The following is a 25,886-nucleotide window of genomic DNA, read 5'->3' as shown; positions in this document are numbered from 1 at the left end:
TCACAGCTTCATCAGCTCTGCTCAATTGAGAACGACAGATTTTGTGTGTTGCACATTATTCTCTGAAATGGTCTGTTTTTAAAAACCTCCACAGGTGATGTTCAGATTGGTTTGATGGACAAGAAAGGCCAGCTGGAGGTGGAGGTGATCAGGGCACGAGGCCTTACCCCCAAACCAGGCTCTAAATCCCTCCCAGGTAACACATGTTCATACAAAACTAATTCCTTGTAGCACTTACAGTTAAATTAAGGTGGATGCAACCTAAAGCAACCTCCATACTGTCCCCGTTTTTTCCCATAAAACTTATTTTTACCCTCTCCTGACCACTCTCTCAGCTCCCTATGTAAAAGTGTACCTGCTGGATAATGGAACATGTAAAGCCAAAAAGAAAACTAAGATTGCACGAAAGACCCTGGAGCCGCTCTACCAGCAGCACCTGCTCTTCGATGAGAGTCCCCAGGGCAAGGTGCTTCAGGTAATGATCACATTTTTTCATGAATCACTTTTTTTATGGGAAAACTCGTTGAAAGAAGAAGCTCTAGTTAAAAATGTATTAATAGTGAAAGGTCAGAGTGTTATTGGGGACATTACAGTGAAACTGCCATAGACTGTATATCTTGGAACAATAGACTTATGGTACTTTCCAATAGTCCATAGCCTTTACAGTGTATCCAGAGAGTATTCACAGTGCTTAACGTGTTCCACATTTATGTTATTGTACACGTCACATATATAACATTATTCTAAAATGGATTAAATTCATTTTTCACCTCAGATTCATGTCCATAATTACAGGTTTATTCCAGCTTTACTGAAAACAAAAAACTAAATATAACATGTACATTCACAAGCTTTTCCGAGACGCTTTCCTGTTTCCAGTGATCACCTGTCAGCAGTTTGATTGATTGCAGTCCATCTGCAACACGTTCTCATCCCAAAGCGTAACATACCGACGATATGTGACAAATTGTCTGTATGTTATGCGTTCGGAAACATGAGAACCGTTTGCAATGAATCTACACTTGTACATTTATTTTATTTTGTCATGAATCGCTTTGGAAAACACTGTCTCATACGATTAAGGTTGTGGTTAAGGTTTGGATTAAGGTTAGGGTTAGGGCTGGAATACATGGCTGGAACGTTTGTTACCGCTGGGAGCGTCATTCCATTGGAGTCCATTCACAATCCGGCGCGTATCATAGGGACGCGGAAGGTTACCTTTCACGTGGGAAGGCTTGGGACGTGGTAAATTGGAAATGTGGTAAATTGTGGTGGTAAATTCAGCTTCAGTTGACAGTGCATGTGAGTACAAACCAAGCCATGAAGTCCAAGAGATTGTCTGTAGGCCTCAGAGACACTGAGATTGTATCAAGGCACAGATTAGGGTACAGGCACGGGAAAAACGTTTGCATCATTGAATGGCGCAGTGAGCACAGTGAACAACCTTTTTTTCTGGAATTACAAGGTTTTGTTTAACCCCAAAAACGAGTGTGTTGAGAAAGTGCATTGTTTTTACTGTTTATTTTATTGTTTTGACTTAATTAGTAGGATTAGAACTGAACACGTTAACACTATGATACGGGCCACAACTAAGGGTATAAGTCCCCTGTAATTAAAGGAATTTCAGTGTATTTTATTAGAAATTAGAATGTGATTTGATTTGCTTACAAATACTTAGTTGCAATCAGGTTTTTACAGGAAACAAAGAAATAATTAACTGTAAGTAAAATGAAATGGTAAGTAAGTCATTTGAAGTGATGCATAAAGCATTTTAAAATCTTTTATTATGAGCATTTTGTTTTCCTTTGCGCTTTGAACCTGGAAATCTCTAAGGTTATGTGTTGTGGTGATTGTACCTTTGTCTTTTCAGTTAATCCTAAATCAATTCATCTGCCGTTCTTTCCTCCAGGTGATAGTGTGGGGTGACTATGGACGATTGGACCACAAATGTTTCATGGGTGTAGCACAGATACTGTTGGAGGAGCTGGACCTCTCTAGTACGGTGATCGGCTGGTACAAACTTTTTCCACCATCCTCCCTGGTGGACCCTACATTAGCTCCGCTCACACGGCTGGCGTCTCAGACGTCACTGGACAGCTCAGGACCGCCGCCGGGCGTTCGGTCCTAGTGACCGGACGGTGACCGCCTACCCCTCAACACCCCTTAAGTGACAAAATAGAATAATGGACCACAGCTACTGGACCACTACTGAGCAGAGGGGTTACAACACGCCCCGAGGATGTCAACGAGAAGCCCTCTTTCAAATGATGAAAAGCCAGACGGAGAGACAGGGAATGCGAGTGAGAAAGAGAGGGAGAGATAGAACTAGCCAATCAAAGCTTAGCTGGAGTCTGACAATCACGTCTCACACCTTCCCTCTCCCTCCTCCTTACACCTTTTTGTGTTCAAAGTTTTGCTTTCTTTGTTTTCTCCTCTGACCTGCAGCAGTGGAGGCTTCTGTCCAACATTGTTTTCTTTTTTCCGTATTTCCTTGTGCAGCCACTATCAGAGCACCCAAACAAAGTGGGGTTCTCCGCCTAGTAACCCTCCAGCCAATCAGAGTAGAGCTTACAGCCAGGCCACAGGGAAAAGTGTGGAAGTAGCAAATAGTTGCGGCTTCACAGGTTTGGCTGTTGTCTCTTCAGGTTTTACCGTGGCGATAGTGATGAGCTCAAGGGGACAGAGGTTTGGTCCCGTTTAACTGTGATGGAAAGGGAGCCTGCACATGCACTCGCACATTCTTAGCCTTGACAAGAAAAGCTGGACTCGTTCATTCGAATCGAGGCCAAACCTTTTCCGTGTGGAAAGAAAACATAGACCAAATTGCGGATTTTTTATTTCACTTTTGATTTTGGATCTTTTGTTTTTTCCTGCCTTTGTTTTTGCCTACTGTCCAGAATGGTGCCACATGGTGCAGACTCCCTCTGTGTATGTCTATGTTTGGTTTTTGAGCGATGGCATGCCAAAGGCCAATGACAAAGGCCAGGCCACATTTCTTTGAATAACCTCCGCCCGACCGCCACCGCCCGTCTCCCCCCCTCCCCAAACCCCTCGAACTCCCCCTGTGGGAGGGAGCAGCATGACTCGGGGACGCCCCCTCCCCGGCCCCCAAGCTGCATGCACGTTTCTTTTGTTCCGTTTCGTTTTTTCGGTTCGTTTCTCTACTTTTTTGTAAAATCGAAAGACGAGACAAATTAAGGAACAATTCTCAAAAAAACAAAAACAGAAAAAAAGACTAGACTATGTGTGTTAGTTCCACATACTTTTAGGCCAGCTTGTATGTTGCATGTTCTTGTACAGTTTGCTCGTACTGAATATGAATACAAACCGAGAAAAGCCAAGCCATCCCCGCCCCCTAACAAGAGCGGATCTAATGGGGGGGGAGGGTGACAATCCCACCCAGGCCTCGCCTACCACTCTGGGTCTAAATATCCGTATTAGGAAGTCTCCAAAAGAAAAAAAAGAAATTGTCTGAATTATTTTTTTCTTTGAACCCTTTGAACAACAGTGCTGTTCTGTAGTACTGAGCATACTCGAACCCCTGGCGTATCCGAGGATGTAGGTGTCTAAACTGTAGTTTATGACGGTCGGGGCTAGAGACAGAGATAGAGAATGTGTGTATAACAGCTAAATGTATATGAAGTATCATTATGAGTTTGATATAAATTATAAAGATATAGATATATGAATATAAAAAAAGAGTGTATCTGACTGTACACCCGTCACCAATACACGCAGACATGCACACTTTGTACATACAAATTAGGCTTGAACTTAAGTTATGAACGAACAAACGCATCGCTGACACACAAACATTCCTGGTCTTGTTGAGGGGAATACGCGTCCAGTGCTTGAGCTGCTGAGTGGCTACGAGACACAAGTGGGCGCCAATAGGCCTTTATTTTGATTTTGTCCCAGTTGCAGAAAAACAAGCAGAACCAATTGGAGCAAAGTTTACTTTCTCTTCCTGAAAACCATGTTTTTTTCCCCCCGTTTATTACTATTGGTTTGGACTGGACTTCTAAAGCCAACAAGAAACCTGGTTTTGCAGACATATTTTGCAGATGTTTTTTTGTTGAAGCACTTGGCGGTACGGCCGACTGCCCCTTTCCTTTGTCAGTATTACTCCAGGAATACTGATTGTTTACAGCCCATGGCTCCCCACTCCCAAACCACGATACTAGACGAAAGATGAAGTATTCACTGCAACAGTTCTTGTTTGTATAACAGATGTGGCTCTACTGATGTGTATGTTTTATATTCAAGAGTTCATTTTTATTATTTACAAATAAAAGACTGTGTGGAAGAAGAGCGTGGCCTTTTTGAACCCAGTGCTCCCAGGTTATTGTGTACCTGATGACTAAAGGCACATGTCATATGCTGAATGTGATTTTTTTTTTTATATATATATACGTTTCTTCACAATTTCAGAAGCACAAACTTGGTGAATGGTGGTAATGAGCAACATGATGGTACACTTGTGTCTTAACTGTTTCACTTTTAGATCCAGCCCCAAGAGGCTATAAATATGCTTCAATAAGGAGAGGTCATTTGGAATTATTGAGCATAATTGTTCGAGTTGCAGAAATGAATTAAGCTTTTGGGCGATTAGTCTCTGATGACCCATCACTGCAGAATGCAATGCCAATGGTAATTGGAATCAGGACAGGACCCCCTGGAGTCCAGTTATTGGTGGTGATGAAGATGAAGACGGAGGGTTGGATGGAGGTCTGAGTGACCAGGGCAAGGCAAAAACTGAGAAGGAGGTGAGTTGCAGAAAATGACAGAGGAGCACTGAGATAGAAAGTATGCAGAGTGCGGGTTGATTGGCATCTAAGGCAGGCAAGAAGATGGCTGGACCTGACCAATGATGTCAGCATTAAGTTGACAGTGGGACAAAGTGGAAGTGATGCAAAGAACAGCGGCCTGGCCCTAATTGCCACCCCCATTGTTAAATGATGAATTAATTGTCATTAACCACATTTTTTTGAAAGCTGAGTTCACTTTCACTAGCCACACGCCAGAAAGAAAGCTGCCTGATAAAGTGAAGCCGTCTAGAAGATCTCAAAAGCAATGCACCATGTCACAATCTAAAGAAAAAGCTAGGACACAAAGTCATTGACAGCTCTCAGTCTGGAAGGTGTGTCAAAGGCATTTCTAAGGTTTTGAGACTAGTGAAACAGTGTGAGCCATTACCCACAAATGGAGAAAACCTGGAGGAGCGGTGAATCTTCGCTGGAGTGGCCAACCAAGGAGGTCACAAAGGAACCCAGAACAACATCCAAAGAACTTCAGGCCTCACTTTTCTCAGCTATGGTCAGTGTCAGCGCAAAAATGGGAGAGTTCATGGCTCGTCACATTTTACAAAAAAACATTTCGATAATCCCCAAGACATTTAGGAAAATATTCTGATGACTGACAGTAAAAAAAAGCCAAACTTTTTTGAAGGTTTGAATCCTATTACATGCGGTGTTAAACTAACACAGCATTTCGTGAACATAACATCAAACATGGTTGTGGTAGTCTGGTGGTCTGGGGCTCCTTCAGGACATGGATGACTGGCCATAACTGGAGCCTATCGCAGCTACAATAGCGTGAGAGGTGGGGTACACCCTGGAGAGGTTGCCAGTCTGTCGCAGGGCTACCACATAGAGACAGATAACTATTGGCACCTTTGCGCAATTTAGAATCACCAGTTAACCTAACCCCACTAGGTGCATGTCTTTGGACTGTGGTAGGAAGCTGGAGTACCTGGAGAGAACCCACGGAAACACAAGGAGAACATGCACGATCCACACAGAAAGAACCCGGTGTGAACAGCAACAGTGCCAAAAGTCTGGTTTATTTAACAAAAATGTATTTTGACTTCTAGTTCTAGTTTTTAGTTTAGTGTTAGTTAAGTATAAAAACCTTGTTACACACTAAACTGTGAGCTGATACGAAGGAGGTGCATGTACGAGAGCAGACAGAGGATGGAAAGTTCTCTGACGCATTTATGATTGATTGATAGCAAACAATACATCCAGCCTCCTGAGCAAATACCGTCTTTACACTCAGCCTGTGTCATGATTTCATTTTTATTTCTCATGGGTTTTGTTTTCACTGGCTACAAAACAAATAGTCTGGCTTTTTTTTTTTTAATCTCACAATTAAACTCATAAAGTTACTAAACTACTTGACACACATACAGTCCGGTGTACGTTAATGAAAGAAGCGCTTGAGCCCTAGGTGCAACATTCGTAGCTCTTTAGTGCCATCTAGTGGTGACTTGAAACGAATCAATTCGCAAATCTGGCAGAAACATTGGATCTCATCATTTTCCCTCTGTCAGGCGTGGTTTACACTAAGACAGGTGATGCACTGTTGTGCTGACAAATATTTCAGAGACGAATATAAATGAAAACAGTTTGAAAATGATGCCATGCCTGTAAAGTACACACAGTATGCGTTCAGCTTGTATACATATACTGTACATTTTGATAGTTTCTTTTCCAAAGTACTTTTTTCTGTTCTTTTACATAAAAATGCTACTTTGTGAATCCCGATCCCAAAGCTCCCATAAAATGCATTCAAAATACTAAATGCCTCATATAGTGACATACTCACACGAACAAGTGACAAATTAAAGGAAAAAACGCCTCAAGCTCTCATTAAGGTTTTTTGGTTTTGTTTTGTTTTTTTTGTTTTTTTTGATCACCAAAACGTGTAAGTGGAACAGCTACAATGTGAAAACGGACTCTCCAAGTTTGTGGAAGTCCACCGGAGGGACGGAATACCATTCATCAGAAGACAGATTTTCATCCTGGATGAGAGCACTCCCATCAGGACAGAAATGATGAAAGTGATGGCTCCAAACAAATTTGTACCCATTTGCAGTGATGATTCACCTCTGGGGGGCAGGTGGAGCCAAAAAGCATTAAAAAGCAAAACATTTTTGCTTGTGAGTTTTATTTTTGCGCCACTGTTCTGAGCCTTTGATCGGAGGAATACAGACTTACTGAGTTTCAATCCCTGTTGTGCTGTTATATGACATATATGCTTAGCATGTGTCAAACTCAGTGCAATAAACAAACAAAAAGAGGCAATAATAAAAACGGCAAGAGAAACAAGATTTCATTACATTTTATTCTGTTAAAATGACCGAGTGTTGCATCTGTGGTGTTATGGCACAAACTGGTCTCATATACATATTGCAAATGAGAAAAGTCCATTTAGCTTCCTAAAACACAAGTCTACAGTTTGCACTGCAGTGAGACAAAAAACTAAAATTCTTCCATTCCCGCTGCGCTTTTGTACTGAACTGTAGACCGACTACAGAACATCTGTAACACCTGCACAGTGTCGAGGTGGGCTCCTGGTTCCACAAATAAAAACAAAAAAGTTTGTGGCTCTCAGTAATAAAATAAATACTTTATTACTGCACAAATAACAATGTAGACAAGAAGCCAAAGATAAGGAGTGAAATTTTATGTCTTTATCACAAGTCCCAGTCAGATCACCTGTCCGGCAATCTTTTAAATGACACCGCTAATCAGCAGCCACGTTTAAATTTAACATATTAAAATTTGGTCGGTCTGATCCAATAGTGCCCCCCCTGTTTTTTCTTTATTATTAATAATATTATTGTGGTTTCTCTATGCTTTTATTGAACACGTCGTGACTTTATTTTGGAAAGTGCTCGGCCTTAATAGGCACGAGCCACACGCCGTAATAACCAGGACACTGGGCTGCTTCCAGCTGCTGCTCTAACCTGAGTGAGTGTGGTCACCTCCTCTTCTGTTGGACGCAGTTCCGCTGTGAGGAGGAGGAGGGCCTGTGGAATGTTACAATATAACGTATAATTGAGCACTTTTGATAATGATATGTTGTCAGCCGTGGCGCGTCGTTCTCTGAGACGCAGTCTGCGAACACACAAGTTATTTTCTTTTTTTTGTGTGTTCGCAGTCAGCTGATTGGGGAAGTGTGACGGCCGCTGGTTAACAGGCACACTGAAACAGAAGGGTGTCATGTCACATTAGATTTGTCATGCAGCCTCACTCCACCAGCCCCAGCCCCAGCCTCTCTCTCTCTCTCTCTCTCACACACACACACACACACACACACACACTGCTCCCCTCGGTGGTAATGGTTTGAAACCCACCCACCCCTCGTGGAGGGCTGTGTGTCAGCGCTTCAGAGCTCATTAGAAAGTCGGTGCCGTGAGATCAGTCCTTACGCACTGCTCCCCGCTCCTTCAGCCGGGCCGCACCGCCGCTGTGGGTACAGCTCTGGCCTCCTCTGCCTCATACCCCTTCTTTCTGTGCGGCTTTTGCAAAATATTGATATTCATTTTTAAAAAAAAAATAAAGAGGAAAAAAGCAGGATTTATCATTGCAAGCTCTCCGATGAGCGGCCCGATTTATGGCGTATGCTATCATTTAGCCTCTGATCACGATTTCTTAGTAATAATAATAATAATAATAATAATATACAAGACTTAAAATGTATATAAAAGATGTGAAAATATTTTATTATAATAATAAAATATTTTTACAGATTTTTCAGAGCACAGTTTGACAGCTCACTGCACAGATACCTTTACTTGAAATATTCATTTATAAAACCTTCAAAACAATTAAAATTAGGCGCTTTAAAAAATCTAATAAGAATAATATGATCATAAACGGCTCATTTAACCGTTAAGCTGTGTTTTCAGTGAAGATGAGCAGATAGCAGAAAGGTGAGCTTGTTTGTGGTTTTGTTTCCGGATTTCTGAGCTCTGAGGTTTTATTTTTTATTAATTTTTTTCTTTAAAAAAATTCCTGAAAAACAAACAAAACAAAAACGACATTTGAGATTCTTTGTTCTTGCTTGAACAGCAGCTCTCACGCTGCTGCTTCCCTTCTTAAGTTTCTAATCTTTGAATGATTTCATTGATTTGAGGCATCAGTGAATTTATATTTATATTACGTTAAAAAAAAACCCAAAAAACATGAATAAAACAGTTTTTATCAGAAAGTAAAATCACCTAATTATTTGTCCAAAACGTATTTTCCTACTATTAATATGAGAAAAAACAAAAACAAATAAAGCAAATACTATTTGTATTTATTTATTTTCATTTGAAATAAATCTCCATTATATTTCTATCCTGAGTCTCCGGGCCCTCTGCGCTTTGTAAAGCGGGGGTCCCTTTTATATTCTCACTCGCTCTCATACTGATCGCAATTGGACACAAGGGGGCGCTCGAGTCCGTGTTTGGACACGATAAAGAAGGCGAGCGACCGCAACTGGAAGCTTGTTGATTTAAATGGCGGTCTTTATGCTGTTATGTCACAGCGATCATGGAGTTTGTGGTTTTATTCACCCCGACATAAAACACATCAGGCAGGCTTCGTTCACTTCAAGCGCATGCGCTGCCGGGCTCATTCTGATCAGGAAAAGGTGAGTGTCAGAGACTGACGAAGCTAGTCGCTGTTTGAACCCTAATCAGCACCATGCACCGTCCACTCATACACCATCCAAACACACACCATGCACCCATACAGCTCTTCATTTAAAGCAGCTTTGAAGTTTGTTGGAGTTTTGTTTTGCATGTTTCCTCCAGTGTGAGTCAGTCAGTGAGCTGTTTCCAATAATACTTGGTCCTAAATTACTTTCCAAATGACTTTGGATTATTTGTCAGCTTTCTGCAGTCGAGTCTTAAAATGGTGCTAGTCTGACATTACTGGCATCCCTCCCTGCATCTGCAGGCCCGGAGACAGGCGAATACTCGGCTGTCCCGAGTGCCCAGTTCCCCTCCTGTCGTTCATCCCCATAGGAACCAATTTAGGGAAAAAATTAACAACAATTTAGGCTTAGCCACCATCAACGCCCCTGTGTTTGCTAAGGATGGGTGAATGGAGGTGGATGGATGGTTTGTGGTCCTTTGAGGCGTTCCCAGTTGACCTTATCGGTCGGCAAAACTCACACTAAATGTCTGCTTCCGGTGTGAGCCACACATTAATAACAGACTCCTAAACATTGACCGGAAGTTTAAAATCTCTCATCTCTGCTTAATTTGACTGAGAACCTTCACCGTCTCATCACACACAAGAAAAGGAGATTGGGAAGACGAAAGCGTGTGCGTATGGTGTGTGTGTGTGTGTGTGTGTGTGTGTGTGTGTGTGTGGGGGGGGGGGGGGGAGGTGGTCTGATAATTTGCTCTATAGCCGTGTAATCCCGCCCGATTTCATCTAATACCACCGCACCGACTCAACGGCGTGCGCGCACATCTCCAGATGTGATAATGGGCGCGCTGTGGAAAGAAAAAAATCCAACCCGCTCGCGTTATTGTAAAGCTTTGTGGGATAAAAAAAAAAAAATAAGGTGTGTGTGTGTGTGTGCTCTCTATACGTGGGGATGTGCTGGGACCAGAGCCTGAAATTCCTCCGCAAAGAAAGAAAGAAGGACAGGAAGAAAAAAAGAATTACAGGGATCTGGAGCTTTTTATCTGTGTTTTTTTCTTATGGTTTGTTGTTGTGTTTGGTGTGTCGGGTCAGGAACGAACAGAACGAATAAGAGAAGCAGGTTTGCAGGTACTAACCGAGTTAACAATTAATGGAAATTAATGGAAAGGTTTGACTTCTCTAAATAATTCCGCACTTGTGTGTAAATTCAGGAAACAGCCGAGCGCGAATTGTTCGGGTGTGTGTGCTCGTGTTACTGGCAGGATGAAGATCGGATCCTTTCATTTACACAAGCGGGAGCGTTTTAGGCCGCATCCGCGTGTGGAACGTGTCGGGTGGAACCTTGTAAGTGTGTGTGAGGCCGGTAACATAGGTTTACATCGCACGTTCTTACGCACAGGATTCTGGATAATTAAGATTGTTTTAAAAAAGCATCAAAGCAGGAGAGAGGAGGAGAGAAACGGATAAAAAGGAGCGTGGAAAAGGACGGAGGGGGTGTGTTTGGAGCTGATTTATCTCCGGAGTCTCCCCCCACATTCACACTCACGCACCCCACCCCACCCCCGGTCATTTCCATATATTGAAATGCGCCCCCAGTACCTCAATTTCCCCGGAGCTGTCGTGCGTGCAGAGGAAGGCGCGCATGTGACCACCGCCGATCTGACGCCCTGTACCCCCTCCCCCCCCCGTCAAAGTGCTCCAGTGTCCGGTCACCCGGTGTGTGTGAGAGTGTGCGTACTGAGGTGTGCCCGGAGAATAAAAGTGCTGAGCGCGAAACTGTGAAGTTAAAAAAGGCGGCGTGTGGCCTACATACGGAGCAGCTAACATCCTGCTGTCTGCTCTTTATCTGCGCGCGCGCACCTGACACCCCCCCACACACATACACTTACTTTAAACACAGAGATGTAATAAAAGATTAAATATGGACCTCAGTGAGCTACACACACACACACACACACACACACACACACACACACACACTCTTGCTGCAGCATTAAACATGCAGCCTGACTGATTTATGACGGAATCAGGCGACGCGCCGGCCATTTACATATCCCCCCCTGGCTCACTCCCCGAGTCCGAGCACCGCTGCGGGCTTTGATCAATGTCCCACCGTGACTTAGAGTGTATGTACGGGAGGAGGAGGAAGAGGAAGAGATATTCTTTGTTGCCGACAGATGGAGATGGGTGTAGACAGAGGTCAAGGTTGGCGTTCTCGGATCTGCGCGCGGGGGTAATGAACAACACAAAAACAAAACCTTATATAAGTGCGGGTGATAGAGGACGCTGATGGTCCGGGCCTGTTTACAACCACGTTTTAACGTCACATTCGTGCCCCACTGTGCGCGCAAACCTGAAGCCAAGAGTTTATCACACGGAGCCAATTTTCACCCCCCCCCCAAAAAAAAAAAAAAAACGCTGATCAGGAAGTTAGAACAACCTGTCCACAGTGATCAGTCACGTGACAGATTCCCAGCTTGCTCCTGGATGTTTTCTCTCTCTCCGCTGCTCTCTCTCACTCAGGTGCACCTCCGCGTGTCACCTTCTACAGTTACAGGATCAGGTTTAGTGGAAGCGGTGGCCGCCTGTCGCCAGCACGAGCAACAGGCCACCCAGGATACCAGATGCCCCGGACCGAGAGCGAAACAACCCCACTCCACCCCAACTCCACCCAGCCCGGTTTATCCCAGTTTGAAACGGACCAAGTCATTTATCAAATGAGAGGCACCTTTAACCCGTGTTTAACGCTTTCAGAGAGGAAACATTCAGCACGGAGTTTGTTTTTTTTAACGCAGCTTTTGAATGATTAATGCACACCTCAGGGGGGAAAAGAGTAAATTTCTAACAACAAATCGCTACAAACGTCTCCCTAACTGCACAAACTAAACCCGGGAATCCACAATGAACGTCCACGTAACGCCTAAGAAAACAAAACAAAACGCGCTCCGTGAAGACAGAAAAATGAAAGGTTTATGCCTCTCTCCGTCGTCACTGGATTCCTTTGCTTTTCACTGCCTGCCTACAATAAATAAATAACTAAATGTCACTTACTGTGATATTTTAATCCACGCAAAGGTACATACACACACGGGTTACAGTTAAAATCTGACACGCTGGATTAAATAATCCACAAATCTCTTATTTACACTCACACAGAATAGCTCGTAACACGGATTATTATTATGATTATTTTATAATTATTATTATTGTACTTTTAAATAATAACGCAGATGTTGTAGTTTACTGCTGCTCTCCTGTTTCGTATCAAACTCTGAGCCGTAAATCTAACCCGTCTGCTCCGCTCAGCTTTAAATCTGCCTCAACTTCACCACACGCTCGCAAACGGGATAATCACCCTATGTGGGATAATCGTCGTGCACGCGTCCCCGGCACACACACACACACACACACACACACACACGTGAACACTCTCGCCTCGCAACCGGTCGGTCTAATAAGCCACGCAGCGAGTTGCAACCTGCAGAAATTTTTCACTCACTGGTCACGCTGAACCTCCGCCTCCTCTTCTTCTTTTTCTCCCCCCCCACCCCCACTCATCTCTTCCTCCTCCTCCTCCTTTCTGCCTTGCCTCCCTCCACCTCCACCACCCCCTCGGTATTAAGTGCGCGTCCTCTGCGGTCAGTGCGCGTATCTCCGGGTCTCCAGAAGCAGCCGCCGGATCCTCCTCTCTCCTCCCGCTCAGCAGCCGCTGGTGCTTCGCGAGCTTCTACCTTCTTTTCCCCGGGAGATCCTCTCCGTCTGCCTCTCTCCCCCTCCCGGTATACCGCAGCGATCTCCTTCTCCGGTTCCTCCGCCCGGCCCCGGCGGTACTCTCTCCTCTGTGCGTCCTCCGAACAAACCGGCGGAGTCGCGTCTTTGCTGCCGTTCTATCACCAAACCCCCTTTATTACCAGAGTATTTACAAGCTCTCCCCCCCCCTCCTCCTCTTCTTTTTCTTCCTCCTCTTCCTCCTCCTTCTCCTCTTCTCCACCCTCCACCACCAGCAGCAGCAGCAAAACACCCTCCCCTGTACCGTAAGCAGCTCGAACCTAAGGCTCATCTCAAAGTTGTTACAGCGGGCACTAACTGTCCCGCCGGTGGCGAGAGGCTTCAGTTTGGATAGGGAGAAAGAAAGCAATGGGTTGACCCTGTAGTGCCCATCGTGTGTGGGCACATACTCCCCACACCCCCACTCAAAATACACGCTCATGTCTCTGTTAAAGTTCTGCACAGTGTGCGTGACGCTCGCGTGAATAACCCCAGCATGATCTTCAGGACACGAAGCAGTTTCTTAAAATCAATCAGTACTAAAAATCAAACCCTGTTTGTAAGTTGGAGTGAAGGCTTTGATTTCCTCTGACCTTGTTAAGTCAGGCTGGTGTAAATGATCGCGCATCAGTGTGCTGTACAGCCTGCCTCACTCACTTAAACAGTCATAAAACAACGTTCGTGTAAATAATTTGTTAAACTTTTTAGGCTTTTGGAGTCTGACACTTTAACACTGTTCCAAAACACGAGTGTGTGTTTTATGATTATTGTGATTATTATTACTGCGGGAGGTCAGCAGTGATACAGCCCACTTTGCGCATGTGAAGCCACCCAGGTTATAGACGGTGCCTGTGCTTCTTTGGCTGCCCGACCAGTTTGTCCTGTTCACTGCAACCGGATAGCTGCTGTCTGTCATTTTAACACATGCATCTCTCTGTCTGATACCCCCCCCCCCAAAAAAACCTTCCGAGCCTGCACTTTAAGGACACATGCTTGTCCGTGCGCATGCCGTCCACGGTCCAGGTGAGCTTGTGTCCATTCTTCTTCTTTTTCTTATTTTTGCGCGCTTTTCTCGAACAGAAGCCGCTACATGCGACAGACTTTTGCACACACACACACACGCGCGCGCGCTCTCGCTCTCTCTTCCTGTATATATGCAGCAGTATCATATCCGCCCCCTCCAGTGAGCTCCTGTCCGCGGTTTCCCTTGCCCTGTTTTGCGTCCACCTCTCTCTCTCTTTCTGCATATTGCTTTCATTAGACATCTCTGCCTCTCTTTCTCTTTCTCGCTCACACACACACACACACACACACACACACACACACACACATACACTCCCCTCCCTCCCTCCAAGTGCCTCTTGTCCGGCCCCCCTGATCTCTGTGTCCATTGGCTTCTACCGGGTCTATTTCTCATGTCCAGCCCCCTCCCTCCGAGCTCTCTGTCTCTCCCTCCCTCTCTCTCTCTCTCTAATGACCGTCCATTGGTGTTGTTACTGCGCGTCCCGTCCGTCCCTCCTCCCACTCCCACTCCCACTCGGGTGCCTCGGCCCTGCCCATGTTTTTGTATGTCGGGTGTCTGTCCATCGCCTGACGTTCAAGTTCGCCGGGAACGTCACGTCCGTGCACTTGAACTTGCACGGCTCAGAGGGGGGTGGGGGGTGGAGGGGGGGTTGAGGGGAGGGGTGGCGTGTGTGTGTGGGGGGGGGAGGGGGGGCTTTTGCCATTTTTTCCATCTCTCTCCCCTTCTCTCTCTCTCTCCATCCACCTCTATCTCACTCTCTCTCTTTTTTCTCTCTGCTCTCCTTTCTCAAAAAAGCCATGACGGCGATCCCGCGATCCATCTTCGCCTCCGCGCCATCTTTATATTATTTCTAATTTATTTTTATTTTTTTTCCTCCCCTTGCCCCTCCGCCTCCTCTTCTCGTGGATGTCAGAGGCGTTGGATGAAGATATTTTTTTTCCTGCCCCACCGGAGTCTCCTCTCTAACCCTGGCTCTCCCCGATGTGATCCGCGCTGAACGCCGCCGCCGCCAGCCACCATGTCTCGCCGCAAGCAAGGCAAACCCCAGCACTTAAGCAAACGGGATTTTTCGCGTAAGTAAAAGATGAGAAAAACAAAATGTCATTTCTGGGTCCCTTTTCACTTCATTCAGCTACGATTTTTCGGGGGGGAGGGGGCGGGAGCGAGGCTGGAACTCCTGGACACCGGACGCACCGCTCGGACCCGCGGTCATCTGGACTTAAACAGCATGGCGAGAAAGTGCGACACCTCCGTGCGTAAAAGCTGCTCGGAGATCTCTTCCCCCCTCCTCCTCAAAGCCTGTCACAGAGAAAAAGTTTTGCGTGTGTGGGTATAAACCCGCCGCAGCTTCTCGCTTCTGTGGGCTGTTAAATGTACTCGCTGTGGCTCCGGTGCCCCCGCGGTCGCTCCGGTCAGTGGAAGCGCGCAGGGCTGCCGGTAGCAGAGCGCGTCCTCTCCGCGGAGCTTCGTGGAGAACTCACCCCGGAATATCGCTGCGTGCTAGTTCTGCATGCTGCTTGTTCATCTGCTCGCTCTCACATCTCTTCTTTTTTTGGGATTATTTTCAGAAAACCCCCCAAAACAAAAACAAAAAAACTTGGAGGTGGATTTTTGGATCGAGTGGAGGGAAGGAGGGGGACAAAAATCTCGTGTCTGACAGTCTCTGTATCAGCAACACGGACGACACAGATCGATATTTTTCTTACACTTAAAAAAAATCCCTGTGCCTCTCGTGTAAAAGCTGTTTATTGATGTTTAGTTTAGATGAGAGGCTTTCTTCCTGAAAGTGCAGATCCTCCTGCAGTTCAGAGTTAAAGACAAGAAACAGCAACAGGACGACAGCATAGCCAGCTCGGTCTTTTTGTTCGTCTTTTTTTCTCTCCTTCCACAGAGATAAATGTGGACCAACTTAAAAAAATAGATTCCAAAGCTATACAGAGCTAAGGTAAGATATGAATGCCAGCCTGTTGGGTTTTTGGAGCTGCAGCGTGTGTGAGGGGAAAAAAAACTGACAAAATTGTTTGAACTCCGTGGACAGAATCTACTTTTACGCACGGCGTTCTTTTATCGCCGGATCTTTTAATTAATTCCACTTCATCAGAGTTATTTCAGCGTGATATTTTGAGAGAGAGCAGATGAGTGTGCTGAGAAACTGCAGGGCAATTGGTAAAGTGGCGTTTATCACCGCGCCATGTGCCGCACGGTGCGCCGCCTCGCAGCGTTTTCAGCGACGGAAAGTGCCCGCAAACATGAAAACGAGGGAATTTGGGCATCTTTACGCTTCGGTGTTTCGGTATGTTGACTGGCTGTAGCCCGTGTTAGGCTGTTGGAGTGAGACAGAGTGTGTGTTTCTGTATGAGTCTGTGTGTGTGTCCAGTTGGGTGACAGTCACAATGACCGCGTGCCGTCGCTAGGAGGCAGAGCGCGATCAGAAAATCCGGCTCTCGACTTGAACCTGATGAGTTTCACTGCCGCCCCTATCTGCACGGGCTACTATTTGGCGATCTCTTTAGAATAAAGGGAGAGTGTACAAGACATGGGGAAGGAAAGAGGGAGGGGGGAGAAAACAAGAAAAGCAGGGAGACCCCCCCCCCCCCCCACACACACACACACCACCTCCACCATACATCCCCATCTTGAATTCCTCTTCATCACCTCAAACCTACTTTCTTTTTTATTGTTCTTGTGCATCATTTATTTACACTCAGAATATACATCACCTCTGCAGACTTTTGACCCCTCCCCCCCTACCCTATAGCTCTCACATCACACACACACACACGCTTATTTTATTTTTGCATAAATTTTGTTACTAAAGCAATTCAGATTTTTTGGCCTCAGAAAAAAACAATCAACATCGTGTGGTCAGTTTTCAGTTTTAGCACCTGTGTTTTTAATATCGATTTTTTCCCTTCTTCTTCTTTAATTTTTATTACATTTCTGTTTTTTATAGAACATCATTTTCATCGCAGCCCCAGTGCTTGCTTTTACACATACAGACCAGCCTGGATTTTTTTTGGGTTATTTTTTCAGTGATGTTTCCTCCTCTAGAATAAACTACATTATCAGTCATTTTCATGTTTTGCCAAGATGGTATTTTTTAAAAAAAAATTATTATTATTCTGGGAGGCAGTCAGCCAGCAGTTTAAACATCTACTTTTACAGATCGATGAGAGAGGTGGAACTTTAACGGTGGACTTGGCTGAAATGATTTTCTAATTGATGAAACATTTATAACTTTATTTTTTACAGTCATTCCACCCCCTCCTTTAGGAAATGTGATAGCTTTATTGTGCATGTTCCGACATGTGGATTTAGACACATAATCCTCCTCTCTGCTCCTCTCTGCCTGTTTATTTCATCTACCTGCACTGCTCTAAAAATAGACACACGGCTCTCATTTAAACACGTTTTGTTGAATTTAGCGTTCATATGCTTTTTGAATCAAATCTTATTTAAGGTCTCTCGCCCTCCTCTCCTCATGCTCTGCTAAACACCCCAGACATCCCCTCTCAAGTTCAACTTTAGAGGTGAGGGGCTTATGCAGCTTCCATTAGATTTTGTTGTTATTGTTGTTTTATCCAGAGAATTTAATGCCCCCTTCTTCTTCTTCCTCCCTCCTCCTCCTGGGAGCTGTTGTGTAACTTGTGTGGCATTGTGTTGACCCAAGTTAAATCAAAGAGAAGTGTGATTGTGTGTGTGTGTGTGTGGGGTGGGGGGGTGTTGATGGGGCAGCAGCAGTGGCTGCGGTCTTGGTGGAATTTACCATGTTATCTTCATGTCCCAGTTTGTGCACAGATGTCGCGCAGGGTTGCGGCATTCTGATGATATTTCCTTGAGGGGATGTAGTCCACGTTTAGACCCCCCCCACACACACACACACACACGCATTCCCACACACACGCAGGAGCTCTAACCTATCCCTGTTATCAGACAAAATCTGTACCAATCAGCCAGACAGTGAAAATTAAAATCTATTTTTTGATTCTCTGTGGTCTTAAGTTCATTAAAATGTGAAATTGGCGGCTGAGTAAAGAAGGTCAACACGCATCAGGCGGCTAGTGCAGAGTCACACTCTTCACCTTGGACTGGAAGATTTTCTTTAAAAGAGGGACGGTGAATTATGTTCTCCCGTTTCGCCTCCCTAATTCGGCCGACTGCGCCGCTCCTCTCCCTCCTGCTGCAGGACGAGTCTGGCCTCCACAAAAGGCTTCTTAAAAAAAAAAAAGCAGCGAGGAGTTAATCCGGCCTCGGAGGGGTGAGGAATCGGGTTGAACGGCTCATTTTGGGGCGATTTTCCCGCTGTACAAGAGCCTGGTATCTAAGAACTATAAGTCAGCCACATGTAATCGAGGCCGAGGATTGAGAGAAGAGTTTTATTTCGCCCACACGCATACATGCACACACGGGCACGCGTGCACACACACACACACACACAGACGCACTCTCGTCGTGCAGCCTGCCCTCTCTTCCCTTTCCCCAGCACATATGTTGGACATGTTTGTGACAGTTTTACCTTCTGCTGATTACAGGATCAAACCCTCTACAAACAAGGTTAGGCAAGTCAAACTCGTCCACATCTTTAGTTTTTTTTATTTTATTTTTCTTTCAGTGAATACTGTGTTTAAGCATCATTTTCTAAGCTCTCATTGGCTACCAAATTGTTATCTTGGAGCAATCTGATTGGAGCTTTGCAGCTTTTCAGGATAGAATTTCCCACCATTTATTGTTGTGATCCACACCGGCTCGCGTTGTAATCATTTTCCCTGTATTACATACTTTTCTATCATTACAAGGCACATTTTCTCACCCCCCTTATTGTGCGTGCCGCATGCCGACCTTTTATTTAGCTTTGTGTCTCTCTAACTGTGATCCACACTGAGAGAGGTTTTGTGGATTCTTCCTTGTCATCAATTCTCACAAAAACAAAAAAACAACTGTATTAATAGGTTCGAATTACAGGAGAGAGAAAAAAGGAAAATATAAACATGTGGTTTTTGCTTTTCTGTTCTGAGTAAGCATCGCCTTCTAATTTCCCTCTTTCCTCCCACCCCTGTCTTCTTCTCTCCCTCTTCCCCTCTGACTCGCCAGCAGCTGAGCCCCTCTCCACGGCTGTTGTCTCGTCGGAGGAGCTGTCGGAGCGCTGCTCGGAGAACTCGGAGGAGAGTGGCAGCCTCAACGGGCACCACCCGGGCTCGAACGTGGGCCGGCTGGCCCGGCTGGGTCATGACGCTCACCCGTCTCTGGAGCAGGACCTGCTGACCTGCGGCCAGTGCCAGGCCACTTTCCCCCTGGCGGACATCTTGCTCTTCATTGAGCACAAGAGGAAGCGATGCCACGGTCCGCCCTGCCTCACTGTGGGCAGGGGGCTGGACAAGCCCCCCTCACCCTCCCCTGGCTTGGCCCTCACTCCTTCGCCTGCAATGGGCTCCCTGCGCAGCCGGAGGCTGGAAGTGGGTGTCCAGGCCACACTGGCAGATGAAGATGATGACCGGTTCTCATCACCCCGGGGCATTTGCCCCAAACAGGAGCCCCTCCCAGGTAACCAGAGCTGCTTTCACACCAACCAACACACATCACCTCTTTCTGGATACAAGCACAGCCACCATGTGGCAAGATCATATCCCCAGAGGACCCCTCAGTATCAGCTTAAGTGTGAACAAACCATTCAAATCAGACAGAAGCCAGAAAGTGACCAAGACACAGTCAGAAATGTCACCCGTAGGTGTTCTAACGCGCTCACTGTCGAGATTATTTCCTCAGTGTTTTGGATGCGCTCACTGCTGCAGATGAGCGGATGTGTGTGCTTTCTGCAGCGTGAGCTCTTGCTTTCATTATTTCACATTTTATGTCCAAGGAAGCTTTTTTGTTTGTTTGGGTTTTTTTTTTTTTTGAGACACACACACGTGACAGAAATCTGATTGGCTGTTAGTGGTTAGAAGGGGGTGGAGCGGGTGAGGTGTATGTGTGTGTGTGTGTGTGTGTGTGTGGGGGGCTTTGTGAGACAAACAACACAGGTGTGGCGAGGGTTCACCTGTGTTGACGCCCTGTGGTTTGATTTAGGGCGTCTTTCTCTTCTTTCTTTTCTTTTAAAAATTTTTTACATGTGTGTGTTTTTATAAACAAAAAGCGTGTGTGTACCCCTTCTATAGTTCCCCTAAAATTCCAGTGTGTGTGTTTGTGTGTTATGGAATGTGAGTGTTTTCCCAGTTTGCCCAGCTTGGCCACAGTGACTAAATCCCACAGGCCAGTTGCAAAGAGCTAAGGGTGACCTTGACTTTGTGGTGCCACTGGTCAGCATTAGTTGTGTGTTTGTGTGTGACTTTGAGTCTGGGGAGTAACTGCGGCCTCTTTTTGAGTTTGGGTGCAGAGAATCTGTGTGCATGAAATGTGTGTGTGCGTGTGTGTGTTTTTCCCTCTCATGTGGCCCTAGCAGATGTGTCCTGCTCTTGGTGTGGTTTTCATCCCCCTCTTTCCCACCGCCACATCTTACCCGACTAAATGCAGCCCAGCTCTCCATCAGCTTTCATTCTTCTTCTTCTCTGAGTTTACCTCCGTGCCAGACTTCATAGGTAAAGCTGGCAATTTTTCCTCCACTTTAGCCGCTCCGCCTCTCTTCCTTTTCCCAGGAATCAAATGAGAGGCGAGCAGAGCGAGGGAGGGGGGGAGAAAAAAAAGTTTTGCTCATGGAGGGAAAGTCGTTTATTTAAAGCGTCTTAACGCCACTAATTATTTGTTGCGGCGCCATTTCTTTCTTTCTCTTTTTTCTCGTGCATTTTAATTAGCAGTAGTTTTTAGTGGCGGCCTGCCTGTACTAAATTAGCTGTTACAGAGAGAGAGAGAGATGACGCGGAGCAGCGGAAACGCATCCGCGTTGAAACGCAGCACACTTTGTCGCTTGAACATAACTCGGGAATCCTAAATGTTGCAGTTTGTTTTTTCCGCTTCAGCGTTTGAGGAAACAAACGTGATCGAAACCACCAGCTCAAAATTTACAGTGGAGGTGAGGAAACGGGATGGGTTTGACCTTTGACCTTTGTCTCTACGGCTGTAGAAAGACTTTTTTTTCACTTTCTGTAGCGTCTGCATGTTTGATTGCACACTCCCCCCATACACACACTCCCACACACACTCAGACGCTCACCAGTTAAACTGGGTTATTAGAGCGATTTACATCATAATACCGGCGTCTGGTGGCTTCAATAGCGTTGTGTGTGGGAACGTCTTGGTAGGAACAGCTGTACGCTCAGAAGGCAGCGTTATATATCTTGTCTGATGTCGATGTCGAGGTGGACGGGAGACCGGCCGAGCATTATTATTAAATGTTGGGAATTTTCGTCTGGAAAAGGAAAACCCCAGCCTTTAAACTGTCCGTCTGCTTTATTTACACCCTGTCCGCTCTCCTTTTTTCCCCCTTCCCTTCTCTTCTTTTCTTTTCTCCCAGCCGCTGGATGCACACCAGCACAAACCTCACATGCTGAATTTGCGCAACACATTCAGTCTGATAGCCGATAATCAAAGCCAGCGTTTCCCTCCTCCTCCTCCTCTTTCTCTTATCCCTCCCATCCCGACCAAACCCATAGCTTTCATCGTAATTGACCTCAAACTGTCACGGTGGAGTAAATATGTGAAAGAAAAAGTAATAATCTGCCGGAATTTCAGCCGAGATTATTGCCATCCAAAAACAATGACACACACACACACACAAGCAAAGCAAGGTGAGGGCTGCTGCTTCCTCCTTGCTGTGTATGAGGCCTCTGCTCCAACAGATAGGCCTTAAAACAGCAATGCAATTAATGCCATTAAAAAAATCTACAGACTTGTAGACACATGCTTTGTCATTAATCTCAGTATTTTCAGTCTAACAGAATTTCTACTGGGGTTTAGTTTTTGCCTCATTATTACTCTCTCTTTTTAAATCAGATAAAACAGGACCATACCATCTTCATTTTTCCTTCCCTTCCCCCCTTTTTTTGTTGTTGTTGCTCCGTCTCCATCTGCTTTCTTTTAGAAACAACCAAATATTTTTCATCTCACATTGGAGGAATTATTTTATAGCACCCCCTCCTCCCTTTTTTTAATCGCTGCATACGTTTTCCTGCATGTATCTTCTCATGTATATAATGATGCTCCGGCTGCTTGTTGTAAAATATGTCTGTGGTCAGAGAAGCACAGAGTGGCTGTGAGGCTCAGAGGAACACAAAGCGTCCGACTTGTGCCGGAACGCTGCTATTTACATATCAAACAGCCCCGACCGAGTAGAGCTGACACACACCTGTGTGCGTGTGTGTGTGTGTATGTGTGTGTGTGTGTGAGAGAGAGAGAGTGAGGACTGTGCAGGCAAAATGCCGATCGGTGATGCAAAAAAGCCTGCGTAAACGCTCACCCACCCACCCACACACACACACACACACACACACACACATTTAGTGCTCTCTCTCTTTCTCTCTCTCTCTCTTGCCCATTTATTCTATTAATCCCTGACTGAGATGAAAATTCTGATTATAATCCCTGAGGCATCCCTCATTCAGAAACAGCATCGCTAATGTCTCAAAAGAGTGGGGCTTCCGCGCGTGTGTGTGTGTGCGTGTGTGTGCGTGTGTGTATTTGCGTGTGAATGGCTGCGTCTTCATCTTTGCTCCTTTTACTCAAATTGAAAAAAAAAGAGGCTTGAAAATTGAAATTTTAGCATCAATTCTTCGTGGCTTACTTCGACGGCAAATGCATTTTTTTTCCGGCGCTGTCCTGATTTGTCAGTTGATTTCTCGTAATTAGCACAAAGGGCTGAAAACCAGTCCTAATATTTGTGTTAATGAGCTCAAATTGATACACGGCCAGTGCGGAGAATTGCTCGTCTTTACTGACCAGTGATTTCACTGAGAATTATTGGCTGATAAGCTGAATTAGCTTATCAATATTAGCTCATTAACCCAGATATTATCGCCGCTTGGACATGATGATAAATCGCTACATTTCTTGAGACAAATTTATCATTCCCATTTTTTTCCCTTCCTTCCTTCCTTCCTTCCAAAAAAAAAAAAGAAAAAAAAAAGGCAAATGCAGCTCTTCATGCTAGTCAACCCACTGAGGAGCCATCCTGGCTCAAAGCCTCGTAACATGAGCATTGTTAGTCTATGATCTACTGATTAGCAATTAGCTTATCATCACCGGCTAATGCTGCCCACCTCAATACACATTAGTGCATTTTTAACACCCATTCATTGCCTGGCTTGGTGTCAGATCGCTCGCTCTCCATCTCACGTCTGTCCTCGTCCTCTCTCTTTTTTCTGTTTTGGCTCTGGCGTCTCTCTATCTTTTTCTTTCGTTCTCTCTTGATCTCGCTGCAACATTAGCAGTCAATGCAAATCCAAGACAGCCAATTGATACTGAATCAATTACAGTACGTTCGGTGTATGTGTGTGCGTGTGCGGCCATGTGTGTTGTGCTGTGGCGCATCCCAGCGAGCCTACAAAGAGATTTCACACGCTGGCTGCCATCACTAATCTATTGTTGCTGCCCCCTCCCTCTGTTTATGTCCATCTTTCTTTCATTCTTTCCCTTCACTGCGTTTTGTTTAGCGGCCTCGAGTGCAGCGTTTGAACAGTGGGAATGTGGCTTTTGTCTTGAAGGAAGCCTGCCGAACGTAAACGCTGCCGGTGTGTGCGAGGAAACATCAGCAGCAGGGTAGAGCATGGTGCACACTGAGATGAGTGGGAAAAGTTCATAATCCTTCAGAGAGGCCTTAATGTTTTCTATTTGATGCTCACAAAAAAAAATCATGATTAAGTAACTGAAGCTCTGCATATGGACAGCAGCAAAGGAAAAAAAAGCCTTTTGGTGCTGAGTGTTAAAGAGTAGCAATAAAACAAAGACAAGCCTGTTGATTCGCCCTTTATCCTGTTTTATAATGCTCATAGTTTTTTTACATAAGTCACAGCGCTGAACAAAAACGTAGCCTGGATTTTCATTTAGAGAGCCACTCTAGTTATTTATCTTGAACTTCTGCAAAGCTGGATGGTGACACAGCAAAAGCACGATGTGTCCTGACGTTTGTAACCCTCGCTGCCTCTACGTCATGCACATTATATGTAGTGGAGAGTTCCAAGATGGTAGTAGAAGTAGAACTTTTTTAAAGGTTTATTTTGGGCAAACCTTCCAAACAGTCTTTATCAGATCTGACTGCTGACTGTACACGTGCAGTTTGTGAGTCCTTCAGACGACTGAAATGACAGTAAATCTACGTAATCCTAGAAAAGAGGGGGGCCCTTGCAGCGAGAGCTGCTTCTAGAAGACTTTCCCCTCATCCTTCAAACCCGGTTGCTGCGGTTTGTGAGGCTGACTCGTGAGGTAACCCTGATGACATCACAGAAACATCAGCCGGGTTACTTGTGACTCCCCTAGGGGACATTAAACAGCTGATTTCTTGAAGTAGGACTAACAAAGGAAAGTAAAGTGACATTCCAGCAGAGACTCTTTGAAACACTGGACGCATATTAGGCTGACCTCGGCTGCTGTGACCTTTGATCTGTTGAGCTTCTTTGTCACCGTCAGATTCACTTTGTTATAGTGCTTCTTAGAAGATGGCAGCGTTTCAATGAAATGCAAAGCAGATGTATTATTGTTGCAAAGGCGTGCTAGCTTCTACTATTTATGCAAAACATTTTGCAAAAGTAGCTGGAGCCTTTTCCTCCGAATCATCGCCCAGTTGGGCAGGAAGCGTCTGTTTCAATTTGCACATGTTACACTGTTTACATTTACGGTGGTTTTGGAGTAAGTAGACGAGTAGAGAGCGTGTGCACATGTGCTGAGTATGCCTCTGCACATGGATCATGGCATAATCAATGCAGAATAAAAAGTGCTCATTATATTAATAACAAATAGATTAAAATCACACAATAGAATCCTTAATGTGGCGTTCTTTCTTTCATACTTTTGTCAGGTGCTTGCTCACAGGGGACTGTCGGATCATTGGGAATCTCGCTCTAATGTCGCCTAGTTTTTACTTTAATTAACCTCTTCACATCCGCCAGGTGAACCACTTGTTTAGGGTCAGGGATAAAATGCATCTCAGCTTCATGCAAAACAGGTATTTCATGCTACTTCTCTTGTATGATTTCCTTTTGAGTATGTCGGATTGATGAAGATATTATACAAAAGGCTAGACGTGAACCTGAACCTAGGCCTGAACAGGTTGCTGGTGACCTCGTGAATGTTAGGGGGGTAGAAAGTGCCTGCTGTTGTGAATTGAATTGACTTGAATTAAGTAGAAGAAGAGCATGAACTGTCTATGAAGTGGGAAATTACATAAGGTGCAATGGGAAGATCAAAACATGGAAACCTCTTTTTTTTGGTTTATTTTTTACAGTGCAAATCAGCTTTGTCAGCTCTGTGGGAAATGATTTAAAATGGATACAAGAGCCGTTTTTTTATTTACAGCATTGTCTGCTGAGTCTTCCTGGGACAAAAAACCCTGCTTCCACAGGAAGTGATGAGTTTTATATGTGCAGTGGGTTTGGACTAAATATAAAAAGAACAGGGCATGGACAGCAATCACCACTGCCACCAAGAGACAACAACAACATCAAAGGGTGAAAAAAAGAAGAAAAATCAGAGGGAAAGACGTCACGCTGCCCACACACTTTGACTGACAGCTGATCCCTGGGAAG

General features: G+C 45.1%; 2 protein-coding genes across 17 annotated transcripts in view; both read left to right on the top strand.

The window, feature by feature from the left end:
- Positions 1-4,309, top strand: part of rims1a (regulating synaptic membrane exocytosis 1a) — a 112,030-nt gene extending 107,721 nt beyond the window's left edge. For all 15 annotated transcript variants that reach the window (XM_084948442.1, XM_084948444.1, XM_084948439.1 and 12 more), the window contains 3 exons: positions 95-196; positions 336-475; positions 1,910-4,309. In XM_084948442.1, coding sequence (XP_084804568.1) covers positions 95-196; positions 336-475; positions 1,910-2,128 — 461 coding nt within the window. In that variant the 3' untranslated portion in view covers positions 2,129-4,309. The remainder of the gene's footprint in view (positions 1-94; positions 197-335; positions 476-1,909) is intronic.
- Positions 4,310-14,905: 10,596 nt separating this feature from the next.
- The window catches only part of bcl11aa (BCL11 transcription factor A a), a 53,360-nt gene continuing 42,379 nt past the window's right edge, over positions 14,906-25,886 (top strand). Inside the window, exons 1-2 of one of the 2 annotated variants that reach the window (XM_084947838.1) lie at positions 14,906-15,293; positions 19,315-19,761. In XM_084947838.1, coding sequence (XP_084803964.1) covers positions 15,239-15,293; positions 19,315-19,761 — 502 coding nt within the window. In that variant the 5' untranslated portion in view covers positions 14,906-15,238. Of the gene's footprint in view, positions 15,294-19,311; positions 19,762-25,886 lie in introns of both variants that reach the window. The other variant, XM_084947837.1, reaches the window with a different exon arrangement.

Source organism: Perissodus microlepis, chromosome 13, assembly GCF_051167445.1.
Source record: "Perissodus microlepis isolate ML-2025 ecotype Zambia chromosome 13, ASM5116744v1, whole genome shotgun sequence".
Taxonomy (NCBI): Eukaryota; Metazoa; Chordata; class Actinopteri; order Cichliformes; family Cichlidae; genus Perissodus; species Perissodus microlepis.
The sequence above is the reverse complement of the archived record's forward strand: the minus strand, read 5'-3'. Positions and strand labels throughout refer to the sequence as shown.